General features: G+C 31.4%; 2 protein-coding genes and 1 long non-coding RNA gene across 3 annotated transcripts; all 3 read right to left on the bottom strand.

Annotated features, from left to right (window-relative positions):
- Window positions 1-1038: 1038 nt before the first annotated feature.
- On the bottom strand, window positions 1039-5556 carry LOC139770880 (leukotriene A-4 hydrolase-like). The gene is made up of 10 exons (XM_071703135.1): window positions 5471-5556; window positions 4919-5031; window positions 4699-4841; window positions 4499-4610; window positions 4361-4429; window positions 2887-3172; window positions 2446-2747; window positions 2057-2314; window positions 1666-1967; window positions 1039-1598 (listed from the first exon to the last, which is right to left on the bottom strand). The coding sequence occupies exons 1-10, from the start codon at window positions 5517-5519 to the stop codon at window positions 1367-1369; spliced, it is 1866 nt and encodes a 621-aa protein (XP_071559236.1). The 5' UTR covers window positions 5520-5556; the 3' UTR covers window positions 1039-1366.
- A 1708-nt stretch (window positions 5557-7264) lies between these two features.
- On the bottom strand, window positions 7265-10841 carry LOC139770879 (leukotriene A-4 hydrolase-like). Its single transcript, XM_071703134.1, has 10 exons — window positions 10736-10841; window positions 10186-10298; window positions 9957-10108; window positions 9758-9869; window positions 9620-9688; window positions 9063-9351; window positions 8622-8923; window positions 8213-8470; window positions 7822-8123; window positions 7265-7754 (listed from the first exon to the last, which is right to left on the bottom strand). The coding sequence occupies exons 1-10, from the start codon at window positions 10785-10787 to the stop codon at window positions 7523-7525; spliced, it is 1881 nt and encodes a 626-aa protein (XP_071559235.1). The 5' UTR covers window positions 10788-10841; the 3' UTR covers window positions 7265-7522.
- Window positions 10842-12634: 1793 nt separating this feature from the next.
- Window positions 12635-13721, bottom strand: LOC139770865 (uncharacterized). The gene is made up of 4 exons (XR_011717835.1): window positions 13591-13721; window positions 13043-13155; window positions 12814-12965; window positions 12635-12725 (listed from the first exon to the last, which is right to left on the bottom strand). It is a non-coding gene; the product is annotated as an uncharacterized lncRNA (long non-coding RNA).
- Window positions 13722-15248: the final 1527 nt, after the last annotated feature.

Genomic DNA, 15248 nt, shown 5'->3' with positions numbered 1-15248 from the left:
CTTGATAGACGCAAAATTGTATCATGTTATAAAATTTATTTTTATTGAAAGACTTACAAGGAGGTATTAGATGCCTGCAAATTCCACAAAAAGAATATACGTTCTATTAAAAAATTCTCATTTACTAAAAATGAATATTATGAAAAATTGTTTCCTTAAATCTGTTATTTCAATAGGAGTGTTAATCAATTAATTGAATGTATTAATGAAATCACTAATTATCCATTGAAACGGATCATGTTGCACTTCGTCACAGAACGGCATGTAGCATGCTGCCTGCCGAGTTCACACAACATACAGATTTCGAGATAATTGTAGTGACGACTTCGCCTCGGTGACGACTTCGCCCCGGTCTCCCTTACATATATGTTTGCAAAGAAAGTTATGTTTGGAAATAATTACATGTTATATTTTACTTAATTCTAGCGCACAAATTCGCTGCAAAGCGAATAATTTCATATCGCAGACTTTCCTTTAGCAATTGAAATCCAGCGAACGACTACCATTAATGGGATTGTCAAAATCCGTAAGGGATAACGTCTTAGCTGTCGCGTAAGTGATAGACAATGAAAATTGATCCTCTAGCATCAATTATAGATATTACAAATTAAAAAGAGACTAGACATATTAATATCAGCAATATGCATTATAAATTTTTCTTGAAGCCAGAATATGAAGTAATCATTAGATTAGATACGTTTATTGACTCCCCTCAGGGTTGCAAGGCGTTTTGAAGGGACGTTCCCAACCCTTTACAAACAATTATGAAGTAATCATTATTTTCACCTTATATAATAATTATTTTTTATCAAGTAGACAAAGTTTGAGCTATGCTAACGTAATTAATCAAGGAGTTAGATCATTGACGTCATGAGATCATTTACGTGTATCTACGATTCGATCATTTTGTCAGAAGCTAATATTTTAGTTAGGTATTCAAGTAATAATACGTGGTCCATTGGAAAAAACATGAAATTCAGAAACTTATGCAGATATATTTGTTACGTACAAAAAATTACATTTTAACGGTTAATTACAAGATATTTTGTATATAATGATACATTTTTGTTTTTATAAAATGCGTCTTTTGACGATCCAACGGGAATTGTTATCATGCATCACAGCGAACCGATCTCCCTTCAATTGTTGACTCTGCAACTACTTAAACAAAGCAGCTACATAAACAATTCCTTACATTCCAATGAAATTATCTTATTTCAAATGCGTGTTATAAAAATTTGTTTCTTTCATATTTGTTCCATAAACAGTTCAAAAACTTTTTTTATAATAAATAAATAATTTTATATTACAATTACTAACAAGTTAGTGATTAAAACAGTAAATTAGATTAATGATAACTAGATAATCATGATTTTAGATGTAGAATTTCGTCCAATTCTTTCTGGGTTTCATACAACATTTTTCCTTTATTACTCTTATATGTTTCGATCGCTTTTCGACGCATTCCTTCCCATTCGTACAAACGTTTAAATATAGGACATGCAATAAACGGCGAACAATATTCAATAGCAAAGTTCAAAGCTGAGTCAACTTTCTTAGCCCATCGAACTTTAATGCACAATATCAGCCAAAAGAATCTGTGAATTAAATGCGCTTTGCGTTAAGCAAATGTGAATCACTCTGAATAAAGATATAAATATTTACCGTATTATTGTATTATGTTTGTAATATTCCTCGAATTTGTAATGTTTTAAAATACATATCAGCTTCTTCCTGGTCAATTTCTCGTGAAAATCATTTAGGTAGTATAAGAATAATATTCTCTCCGAGTGTAAATTTATATATCTATCCCTTAAAGCATCAGGTATATTATGGGTTTGACAATCCCATTTGACCCATTCTTTCGCTAACTCGTAATACTTTGTTTCCCATGCGGTCTTTTCCGGTATGATAGGTGGCAGAGGGTTATTACAGTACCACACGCACCATGCAACATCATCTAACATCTGAAAACATCATTGAAGTCGTTGTTTTTAAATGATAAAAATATGAATACTAGTGAAACTGTAGTTTGTATGTATAAAAGAGTAGTTACCTCTTTTTTGTCAGAAAAGTATTGATACAAGTAGATTTGCCAATCTTGAGTGCTTATACTTTTGAATGCAAATGCATTAAAATAAGTTTTTAAAAATGGTTCGAATACTGAGGATCCTCCTAACATAATCTCTAGTTTCTCTAAAAGGATATATCCCCTTTCATATGGCACATATTGGGTAGCTTCAATAACGGGAAACAAACCTCCCAAATTGGGTAATAAGCATTTTGGCCAGGTGACATTTGTGGATTCTTGAATCTATCATACAATTTCAGAAAATATTGCAGAAAGAATGCAAGAATGTGTGTGTGTGTGTCTCATTTGGAAACATTATTTATTACATTTTAAACATTATTATTCTTTTGACTTAATTAAAGTTAATACCTTACCTTATATCGCAGATTGCATAGTCCTCTTCTTTTGAGAAAAGAGTTCATATCTTCAATCTGTATCAATAGTTTGCTTATAATTTTTCTGCCAATAAAAATACTGAAACTCTTATTTAACCACAAATGCTCATAATTCAAACACGTAACTAAACATCCTGCCCAGCTTTCTGAGATACGTTGAGCGAGTAAACTGATACAAGAATAATCTCCAGGCAATAGAATCGGCGAAATAAACATCACGCATGGACATTCTATTTCAAAATGGGCGATACTTGGTGGAAGCACGCATATATCGTATCTACCTAGAAATATCATTTTACATGTAATATAAGAAGAAATAATAAATATTAGCAAAAAGGGAGGATTGATAATACGCAAAGTTAAAATTTATTGTATATATTTTAAATAAACAAATATCAACAAGTTTGGTTGATGTTTTACCCCAAACATAAGGTCCACACAAACTTTTGGCATCCTCCAACATGCATTCTATCGTATTAATGCCTGAACGGAACGTATGGCGAGCGGAAGTAAAATATGTTTTTTCGGCATATAGACTGCTCCGAGCATTAAGCTGTTCTTTTTCTAATGCGCCCACAGCAATAATGACCGCATAAGATGGTACTGACTTATCTTGACAGAATTCATATACGTCTCGCTCCGGACCCACGCATACATCTTGCAGAAGAGCGGACATTAGAACTGTAAATGTTTTTGGTACTGAAATCTAAACCATGAAATACATGTCAATAAAAATTAAATAGATACTTTATTTCAATTTAATTAAAATAAGAAGCTGCGCGCCGATTAATGTCGGACTTTAAAACACAGTTATTGTTAGAATTAAAAACCCTTCCCTCCCCGGAATTAAATCGACTCGATTTAATTATCTAAAAACTGTAAAGAATTTTATTGCGAAAAAAATTACCTCAGCCAGGGTTCGAACCTGGAACCTCCCTCATTCCGTGTAGGGCGTCGTACCAATTCGACCACCGAGGCATGTGGTAATGTTTATCGCAATAACCGGTGATAATAGTTTGGAACGTTTTACTCAGGCGACGTGAATAAATAATAATAAGAGAAATAGGATCGACAATATACAATATCAAGAATTAAAAGCCTTGCGATCCAAGCCTAGTTCTTTGACGGCCTTATGTTAGTTTCTGTATATATATATACTATATATATACATATAATTTTTCCAACAAACTGCGCGCCGATTAATGTCGGACTTTAAAACACAGTTATTGTTAGAATTAAAAACCCTTCCCTCCCCGGAATTAAATCGACTCAATTTAATTATCGTCGCCTGAGTAAAACGTTCCAAACTATTATCACCGGTTATTGCGATAAACATTACCACATGCCTCGGTGGTCGAATTGGTACGACGCCCTACACGGAATGAGGGAAATTCCAGGTTCGAACCCTGGCTGAGGTAATTTTTTTCGCAATAAAATTCTTTACAGTTTTTAGATAATTAAATCGAGTCGATTTAATTCCGGGGAGGGAAGGGTTTTTAATTATAACAATAACTGTGGTTTAAAGTCCGACATTAATCGGCGCGCAGTTTGTTGGAAAAATTATATGTATATATATAGTATATATATACAGAAACTAACATAAGGCCGTCAAAGAACTAGGCTTGGATCGCAAGGCTTTTAATTCTTGATATTGTATATTGTCGATCCTATTTCTCTTATTATTAAAATAAGAAGGTTATAAGAAAATATAGGCATTTGAGTTTAAATACATTTGATTCATTTCTTCACTAATGCATTCTATCTCCTCGTAAATTTTTATTATTTTTATCAATAATATCAATAATAATCAGTCGCACGTCATTCTTTTTATGTAAATATTGTAAATGAATCAATGTGGAATGCATACAAATACTACCTGTGATTAAATTCTTACCTTAGCAGTGTATGTAAATTTGACTGACGGGGTATCCTGGCAGGGAAACCATGTTCTAGCATACATTAGCTGAAAAATCAGAGACTTTTACATAATCTATGTTAATGTAAAAAAAATATTCTTATATAGTCGGTTTACCTTGTTGTTAGATAATAGAAAGGGATGTAAACCATCAGCAGTTTGTGCAGGTGTCAGCCAATGTAATGCAGAAGATTTTGAGGTTGTTTTATATTCTATCTGAATTTTATATCTGAAAATATCATATTGTGAGCGTATTCAACTTTCTAAATTAATAATTGTTAGTAATTGTACTTTTTTAAAAAATATCTTATATTTACTCAGAGTTATAAATAATATTAACAACTTGTGGTAACACTACGTGAATAGGACTTCCAAGAGCTGTATCATAATGATAAATATATAAAGGGTTGTCATCAATGTCTGCGACACTTGATATAACAAGTCCGAGGCGATCTAAAATCTAATATTACACATTCAATATTACTTATTAACACCAGACAAAATTATTGTTCGATATGGAGGAAAACATTTACTTACTATTTGGTTAACTGAAGGTTTCCTTTCTATAGTTAAAATCGCTTTTCCTTTGAGAACTTTTTCATAAAAATCCACGTTCAATTCTAAATCGATATGTTTTACACGTGCCTCTTCTTACAATTAGAAAGATACAGAAATTAAAAAATATAAATAATATGTAATGATATATACATGTATTGAGGAAGTATATGACGAAAAATAATATATATTGCAATTATAAAATTATTATACAATTGTGTGTAGTATTATTTCTAAAATTTCTAAAACAAACAATTTTTATACTTTTATGCTCATTGTAAATTTAATATATTTTATGTATTCAAGAAGGTGCGCAGAATGTTGTCAGTTAATTTAAACTGTGAAAGAATAATCTAATTTTGAAAATTATAAATTGCTAAAAAGCTAAGGATATGTGCAGCAGTTTTGTCTTTTAAACGTATTAATAATTTTCGCAAATATTCCTCTTATCCTATTTCTTCAAAAAGAAAATAAGTAAATAAACTTATAATTTCATATATTACGTTTATGTAGCTAATTAAATAATTGAAATACCTGGTTGCGCTAAAGAGTGTGGATCTATAGTGGTTCTTGAAAAATCCATTTTAGGGAATCGAGTTGTAGCCTTTGCAAATGACTTACGGTAATAGATCTTATGTCTAAACTGGCCTCACAAAGGAACAGTATTACTTTTAACTTCTACCCGTTTTCCTTTGTTTGGCAACATATTTTGTTTATTATAATGTCGGATGTCAAAGCAGGGCCGTGCGAAGAGAAAACTGCGTCCGGGGCATACCATGAATTTGGCGCTCCCGTCCGCAGTTGAATAAAAGTTTGATCGGTAAAGTAACTTTTAGCGCCCCTCTGGCATCGACGTCCGGGATTTGGGCCACTTTCACCTTTTTTTTCGCATCTACTTGTGTCAAAATGACTGTGATTTCTCGCACATATACATATCCGAATTAGGTAAATTCAGTAAATCAAATTGTCATGGGCGTATTTCTTCTCTTTCTAATACTCAAATACACTTTTGCTTTATTCTAAATAGATAGAAAGTAAAGGAATTGGTGATTAAGACAGTATTTTACGTGCATTTAGTGCACCGGGCAAAATTATCTTTTTCGTTGGATTTTCAATCTTTTGGACTGCTACCGTGTTTAAGGTCGTTTTCGAGGAGAAAGAGGGGGGTGGAGTTATAAGTCGGCCAAAAGCCGTGTATTATTATCATCGTGCTCCAAAAAATAGGCTTTACATGATATGCACACACATATATAGTGGACACGTAATATTTAACGTAATTTAAAGTAAATGTCAAATATTGTATTCAATCCATCACAATTAAGTTAATTGCTACTAAACAATCGATATGTTACAGTTCTCCGTTGCTCACATTATTCAATCCTGCAATTCATGTACATACATAATCTGAAATTGATTGAAAATTTATAAGTATCTTGATAGACGCAAAATTGTATCATGTTATAAAATTTATTTTTATTGAAAGACTTACAAGGAGGTATTAGATGCCTGCAAATTCCACAAAAAGAATATATGTTTCATTAAAAAATTCTTATTTACTAAAAATGAATATTATGAAAAATTGTTTCCCTAAATCTATCATTTCAATAGGAGTGTTAATCAATTAATTGAATGTATTACTGAATTCACTAATTATCCATTGAAACGGATCATGTTGCAATACTCCACAGAACGGCATGTAGCATGCTGCCTGCCGAGTTCGCACAACATACAGATTTCGAGATAATTGTAGTGACGACTTTCCGCCCCGGTGGCGACTTCGCCCCGGTCTCCCTTACATTTATGTTTGCAAAGAAAGTTATGTTTGGAAATAATTACATGTTATATTTTATTTAATTCTAGCGCACAAATTCGCTGCAAAGCGAATAATTTCATATCGCAGATTTTTCTTTAGCAATTGAAATCCAGCGAACGACTACCATTAATGGGATTGTCAAAATCCGTAAGGGATAACGTCTTAGCTGTCGCGAAAGTGATAGACAATGAAAATTGATCCTCTAGCATCAATTATAGATATTACAAATTAAAAAGAGACTAGACATATTAATATCAGCAATATGCATTATAAATTTTTCTTGAAGCCAGAATATGAAGTAATAATTATTTTCACCTTATATAATAATTATTTTTTATCAAGTAGACAAAGTTTGAGCTATGCTAACGTAATTAATCAAGGAGTTAGATCATTGACGTCATGAGATCATTTACGTGTAGGGGAGACCGGGGCTAAGCCGATTCGATCATTTTGTCAATATTTCAGTTAGGTATTTAAGTAATACGTGGTCCATTGGAAAAAACATGAAATTCAGAAACTTATGCAGATATATTTATGTTACGTACAAAAAATTACATTACAACGATTAATTACAAGATATTTTGTATATAAAGATACATTTTTGTTTTTATAAAATACGTTTTTTGACGATCCAACGGGAATTGTTATCATGATTTATATGGGAACATAAACAGTTCAAAAACTTTTTTTTATAATAAATAAATAATTTTATATTACAATTACTAATAAGTTAGTGATTAAAACAGAAAATTACGTTAATGATAACAAGATAATCATGATTTTAGATGTAGAATTTCGTCCAATTCTTTCTGGGTTTCATACAACATTTTTCCTTTATTACTCTTATATGTTTCGATCGCTTTTCGACGCATTCCTTCCCATTCGTACAAACGTTTAAATATAGGACATGCAATAAACGGCGAACAATATTCAATAGCAAAGTTCAAAGCTGAGTCAACTTTCTTAGCCCATCGAACTTGAATGCACAATAGCAGCCAAAAGAATCTGTGAAGTAAATGCGCTTTACGTTAAGCAAATGTGAATCACTCTGAATAAAGATATAAATATTTACCGTATTTTTGTATTATGTTCGTAATATTCCTCGAATTTGTAATGCTCTAAAATACATATCAGCTTCTTCCAGGTCAATTTCTCGTGAAAATCATGTAGGTAGTTTAAGAATAATATTCTCTCCAAGTGTAAATTGATATTTCTATTCCTTAAAGCATCAGGTATATTATGGGTTTGACAATCCCCTTTGATCCATTCTTTCGCTAACTCGCAATACTTTGTTTCCCATGCGGTCTTTTTCGGCATGGTAGGTGGCGAAGGGTCATCAAAGAACCACACGCCCCATGCAACATCATCTAACATCTGAAAACATTATTGAAGTCGTTGTTTTTAAATGCTAAAAATATGAATATTAGTGAAACTGTAGTTTGTATGTATAGAAGCGATGTTACCTCCTTTTTCTCAGGAAAGTATTGATACAAGTAGTCCTTCCACTCTTGAGTGTTTATACTTTTGAATGCAAATTCATTAAAATAAGATTTAAAAAATGGTTCGAATACTGAGGGTCCTCCTAACACATTCTCTAGTTCCTCTAAAAGCATACATCCCCTTTCATATGGCACATATTCGGTAGCTTCAATAGCGGGAAACACATCTTTCAAATTGGGTAATAAGCATTTTGGCCAGGTGAAATTTGTGGATTTTTGAATCTATCATACAATTTCAGAAAATATTGCAGTGAGAATGGGGGAATGTGTGTGTGTGTTTGTTTGTTTGTTGTGTATACATGGTAAGGTTTTTTCATTTGGAAACATTATTTATTACTTCATTCTTTTGATTTAATTAAAGTTAATACCTTACCTTATATCGCAGAATGCATAGTCCTTTTCTTTTGAGAAGAGAGTTTATATCTTTAATCTGTATCAATAGTTTGCTTATAATTTTTCTGCTAATGAAAATGCTGAAACTCTTATTTAACCACAAATGCTCATAATTCGAACACGTAACTAAACATCCTGCCCAGCTTTCTGAGATACGCTGAGCGAGTAAACTGATATAAGAATAATCTCCAGACAATAGAATCGGCGAAATAAACATCACGCATGGACATTCTATTTCAAAATGGGCGATACTTGGTGGAAGCACGCATATATCGTATCTACCTAGAAATATCATTTTAAATGTAATATAACAAGAAATAATAACAATTAGCAAAAAGGGAGGATTGATAATACGCAAAGTTAAAATTTATTGTATATATTTTAAATAAACAATTATCAACAAGTTTGGTTGATGTTTTACCCCAAAAATAAGGTCCACACAAACTTTTGGCATCCTCCAACATGCATTCAATCGTATTAATGCCTGAATGGAACGTGTGGTGAGCGGAAGTAAAATATGTTTTTTCGACATATAGACTGGTCCGAGCATTAAGTTCTATTTTTTCTAATGCGCCCACAGCAATAATGACCGCATAAGATGGTACTGACTTATCTTGACAGAATTCATATACGTCTAATTTCGGATCCTCGGAGTTTTTATTTTGGAAAACAGCGGACATTAGAACTGTACATGTTTTTGGTACTGAAATCTAAACCATGAAATATATGTCAATAAAAATTAAGAAGATACTTTATTTTAATGTAATTAAAATAAAGAGTTTGTAAGAAATTATAGGCATTTGAGTTTAAATACATTTGATTCATTTCTTCACTAATGCATTCCATCTCCTCGTAAATTTTTATTATTTTCATCAATAATATTAATAATAATCAGTCGCACGTCATTCTTTTCATGTAAATATTGTAAATGAATCAATGCGGAATGCATACAAATACTACCTGTGATTAAATTCTTACCTTAGCAGTGTATGTAAATTTGACAGACGGGGTATCCTGGCAGGGAAACCATGCTCTAGCATACATTAGCTGAAAAAACAGAAATTATTACATAATCTATGTTAATGTAAAAAAAATATCTTTATATAGTCGGTTTACCTTGTTGTTAGATAATAGAAAGGAATGTAAATTATCAGCAGTTTGCGCAGGTGTTAGCCAATGTAATGCAGGAGAGGTTGAAATTGTTTCATATTCAATCTGAATTGTATATCTGAAAATATCGTATTATGAGGGTATTCAACTTTCTAAATTAATAATTGTTAGTAATTGTACTTTTTTAAAAATATCTTATATTTACTCAGAGTTACAAATAATATCAACAGCTTGTGGTAAGTGTACGTTAATAGGATTTCCAAGAGCTGGACTATCAACATCTGTAACATGACAATCTAAAGGTTTGTCATCAATGTCTGTGACATTTAACACAACAAGTCCGAGGCGATCTAAAATCTAATATTACACATTCAATATTACATATTAACACCAGACAAAATTATTGTCCGATATGGAGGAAAACATTTACTTACTATTTGTTTAACTGAAGGTTTTCTTTCTATAGTTAAAATCGCTTTTCCTTCGAGAACTTTTTCATAAAAATCCACGTTCAATTCTAAATCGATATGTTTTACACGTGCCTCTTCTTACAATTAGAAAGATACAGAAATTAAAAAATATAAATAATATGTAATGATATATACTTGTATTGAGGAAGTATATGACGAAAAATAATATATATTGCAATTATAAAATTATTATACAATTGTGTGTAGTATTATTTCTAAAATTTCTAAAACAAACAATTTTTATACTTTTATGCTCATTGTAAATTTAATATATTTTATCTATTTAAGAAGGTGCACAGAATGTTGTTAGTTATTTAAAACTGTGAAAGAATAATCTAATTTTGAGAATTTTAAATTGCTAAAGAGCTAAGGATATGTGCAGCAGTTTTGTCTCTTAAACGTATTAATAATTTTCGCAAATATTCCTTATCCTATTTCTTCAAAAAGAAAATAAGTAAATAAACTTAAAATTTTATATATTATGTTTATGTAGCTAATTAAATAATTGAAATACCTGGTTTCGCAAAAGAGTGTGGATCTGTAGTAGATAATACTGAAAAATCCATTTTAGGGAATCGAGTTGTAGCCTTTGCAAGTGACTTGCGGTAATAGATCTTTGTCTAAACTCGCTTCACGAAGGAGCAGTATTAGTTTTAATTTGTAACCGTTTTCCTTTGTTTGGTAACATGTTATTTATTATCATGTCGGATGTCAAAGCTGGGCCGTGTGAAGAGAAAACTGCGCCCGGGACATATCATGAATTTGGCGCTCCCTTCCGTAGTTGAACAGAAGTTTGATCGGTAAAGTGACTTTTAGCGCCCCTCTGACATCGACGCCCGGGATTTGGGCCACTTTCACCTTTTTTTTGCATTGGCCTATGTCAAAATGACTGTGATTTCTCGAACATATACATGTCCGAATTAAGTACATTCAGTAAATCAAATTGTCATGGGCGTATATCTTCTCTTTCTAATACTCAAATGCACTTTTGCTTTATTCTAAATAGGTAGAAAGTAAAGGAAATGGTGATTAAAAAAGTATTTTACGTGCATTTAGTGCACCGGGCAAAATTATTCGTTGGATTTTCGTTGGATTTTCAATCTTTTGGACTGCTATCGTGTTAAGGTCGTTTTCGAGGAGAAAGAGTGAGGTGGAGTTATAAGTCGGCCAAAAGCCGTGTATTATTATCGTGTTCCAAAAAAATAGGCTTTACATGATATCCACACATATATATAGTGGACACGTAATATTTAACGTAATTTAAAGTAAATGTTAAATATTGTATTCAATGCATCACAATTAAATTAATTACTACTAAACAATTGATAAGTTACAGTTCTCCGTTGCTCACATTACTCAATCCTGCAATTCATGTACATACATAATCTGAAATTGATTGAAAAGTTATAAGTATCTTGATAGACGTAAAATTGTATCATGTTATATAATTTATTTTTATTGAAAGACATACAAGGAGGTATCAGATGCCTGCAAATTCTACAAGAAGAATATACGTTCCATTAAAAAATTCTCATTTACTAAAAATGAATATTATGAAAAATTGTTTCCCTAAATCTATCATTTCAATAGGAGTGTTAATCAATTAATTGAATGTATTAATGAAATCACTAATTATCCATTGAAACGGATCATATTGCACTACGTCACGGAACGGCTTGTAGCATGCTGCCTGCCGAGTTCACACAACATACAGATTTCGAGATAATTGTAGTGACGACTCTCCGCCTCGGTGACGACTTCGCCCCGGTCTCCCTTACATTTATGTTTGCAAAGAAAGTTATGTTTGGAAATAATTACATGTTATATTTTATTTAATTCTAGCGCACAAATTCGCTGCGAAGCGAATAATTTCGTATCGCAGACTTTTCTGTAGCAATTGAAATCTAGCGAACGACAACCATTGATGGGATTGTCAAAATCCATAAGGGATAACGTCTTAGCTGTCGCGAAATTAGACAATAAATTTTTTGGTACTGAAATCTAAACCATGAAATATATGTCAATAAAAATTAAATAGATACTTTATTTTAATTTATTAAAATAAAGAGTTTATATAAAATATAGGCATTTGAGTTTAAATACTTTTGATTCATTTCTTCACTAATATTCCATCTCCTCGTAAATTTTTATTATTTTATCAATAATATTAATAATAATCAGTCGCACGTCATTTTTTCATGTAATATTGTAAATAAATCATGCGTCATGCATACAAATACTATCTACGATTAAATTTTGTTAGCAGTAATATTAAGTTTGACTGACGGGGTATATGCAGATAAACCATGTTACTACATAAATTACATTACAAAAAACAGATATTTTTACATAATCAATGTTTATAAAAAATATTCTTATATAGTCGGTTTACCTTGTTGTTAGATAATAGAAAGGGATGTAAACCATCAGCAGTTTGTGCAGGTGTCAGCCAATGTAAGGCAGAAGACTTTGAGGTTGTTTTATATTCAATCTGAATTTTATATCTGAAAATATCATATTGTGAGCGTATTCAACTTTCTAAATTAATAATTGTTAGTAATTGTAATTTTTTTTTAAATATCTTATATTTACTCAGAGTTATAAATAATATCAACAGCTTGTGGTAACTGTATGTTAATAGGTTTTCCAAGAGCTGCACTATCAACATTTGTATCATGACAATCTAAAGGTTTGTCATCAATGTCTGTGACATTTAACACAACAAGTCCGTGGCGATCTAAAATCTAATATTATACATTCAATATTACATATTAACACCAGACAAAATTATTGTTCGAAATGGAGGAAAACATTTACTTACTATTTGGTTAACTGAAGGTTTCCTTTCTATAGTTAAAATCGCTTTTCCTTTGAGAACTTTTTCATCAAAATCCACGTTCAATTCTAAATTGATATGTTTTACACGTGCCTCTTCTTACAATTAGAAAGATACAGAAATTAAAAAATATGAATAATAGTTAATGATAAATACATGTATTGAGGAAGTATATGACGAAAAATAATATTTATTGCAATTATAAAATTATTATACAATTGTGTAGTATTATTTCTAAAATTTTTAAAACAAACAATTTTTATACTTTTATGCTCATTGTAAATGTAATATATTTTATTTATTTAAGAAGGTGCACAGAATGTTGTCAGTTATTTAAAACTATGAAAGAATAATCTAATTTTGAGAATTTTAAATTGCTAAAGAGCTAAGGATATGTGCAGCAGTTTTGTCTCTTAAACGTATTAATAATTTCCGCAAATATTCCTTATTCTATTTCTTCAAAAAGAAAATAAGTAAATAAACTTAAAATTTTATATATTATGTTTATGTAGCTAATTAAATAATTGAAATACCTGGTTTCGCAAAAGAGTGTGGATCTGTAGTAGATAATACTGAAAAATCCATTTTAGGGAATCGAGTTGTAGCCTTTGCAAGTGACTTGCGGTAATAGATCTTTGTCTAAACTCGCTTCACGAAGGAGCAGTATTAGTCTTAATTTGTAACCGTTTTCCTTTGTTTGGTAACATGTTGTTTATTATCATGTCGGATGTCAAAGCAGGGCCGTGCGAAGAGAAAACTGTGCCCGGGACATACCATGAATTTGGCGCTCCCTTCCGTAGTTGAATAGAAGTTTGATCGGTAAAGTGACTTTTAGCGCCCCTCTGACATCGACGCCCGGGATTTGGGCCACTTTCACCTTTTTTTTCGCATCGGCCTATGTCAAAATGACTGTGATTTCTCGAACATATACATATCCGAATTAAGTACATTCAGTAAATCAAACTGTCATGGTCGTATTTCTTCTCTTTCTAATACTCAATGCACTTTTGCTTTATTCTAAATAGGTAGAAAGTAAAGGAAATGGTGATTAAAAAAGTATTTTACGTGCATTTAGTGCACCGGGCAAAATTATCTTTTTCGTTGGATTTTCAATCTTTTGGACTGCTATCGTGTTAAGGTCGTTTTCGAGGAGAAAGAGTGAGGTGGAGTTATAAGTCGGCCAAAAGCCGTGTATTATTATCGTGCTCCAAAAAAATAGGCTTTACATGATATCCACACATATATATAGTGGACACGTAATATTTAACGTAATTTAAAGTAAATGTCAAATATTGTATTTTATCCATCACAATTAAGTTAATTACTACTAAACAATCGATATGTTACAGTTCTCCGTTGCTCACATTACTCAATCCTGCAATTCATGTACATACATAATCTGAAATTGATTGAAAAGTTATAAGTATCTTGATAGACGTAAAATTGTATCATGTTATAAAATTTATTTTTATTGAAAGACATACAAGGAGGTATCAGATGCCTGCAAATTCCACAAGAAGAATATACGTTTCATTAAAAAATTCTCATTTACTAAAAATTAATATTATGAAAAATTGTTTCCTTAAATCTATCATTTCAATAGGAGTGTTAATCAATTAATTGAATATATTAATGAAATCACTAATTATCCATTGAAACGGATCATATTGCACTACGTCACGGAACGGCATGTAGCATGCTGCCTGCCGAGTTCACACAACATACAGATTTCGAGATAATTGTAGTGACGACTCCGCCTCGGTGACGACTTCGCCCCGGTCTCCCTTACATTTATGTTTGCAAAGAAAGTTATGTTTGGAAATAATTACATGTTATATTTTATTTAATTCTAGCGCACAAATTCGCTGCGAAGCGAATAATTTCGTATCGCAGACTTTTCTTTAGCAATTGAAATCTAGCGAACGACAACCATTGATGGGATTGTCAAAATCCATAAGGGATAACGTCTTAGCTGTCGCGAAAGTGATAGACAATAAAAATTGATCCTCTAGCATCAATTATAGATATTACAAATTAAAAAGAGACTAGACATATTAATATCAGCAATATGCATTATAAATTTTTCTTGAAGCCAGAATATGAAGTAATAATTACTTTCACCTTATATAATAATTATTTTTTATCAAGTAGACAAAGTTTGAGCTATGCTAACGTAATTAATCAAGGAGTT

This window comes from Temnothorax nylanderi, unplaced genomic scaffold (genome assembly GCF_030848795.1).
Source record: "Temnothorax nylanderi isolate EJ_2023f unplaced genomic scaffold, tnyl_v1.0 TNYL_tig0033_pilon, whole genome shotgun sequence".
Lineage (NCBI taxonomy): Eukaryota > Metazoa > Arthropoda > Insecta > Hymenoptera > Formicidae > Temnothorax > Temnothorax nylanderi.
This window is presented reverse-complemented; position numbering and strand designations above follow the sequence as displayed.

Bases quoted from the DNA above. Each gene is read 5' to 3' on its own strand.
- LOC139770880 (XM_071703135.1), bottom strand. From the start codon at position 5,519: ATGGATTTTTCAAGAACCACTATAGATCCACACTCTTTAGCGCAACCA. The intron at 5,032-5,470 runs GTATTTCAATTA...TCTAATTGTAAG, and splicing joins ACACTCTTTAGCGCAACCAG to AAGAGGCACGTGTAAAACAT. The intron at 3,173-4,360 runs GTAAGAATTTAA...TTCATGGTTTAG, and splicing joins AATTTACATACACTGCTAAG to ATTTCAGTACCAAAAACATT.
- LOC139770879 (XM_071703134.1), bottom strand. From the start codon at position 10,787: ATGGATTTTTCAGTATTATCTACTACAGATCCACACTCTTTTGCGAAA. The intron at 9,689-9,757 runs GTAAACCGACTA...CTGTTTTTTCAG, and splicing joins TTCTATTATCTAACAACAAG to CTAATGTATGCTAGAGCATG. The intron at 8,124-8,212 runs GTAACATCGCTT...TAATGTTTTCAG, and splicing joins ACTTTCCTGAGAAAAAGGAG to ATGTTAGATGATGTTGCATG.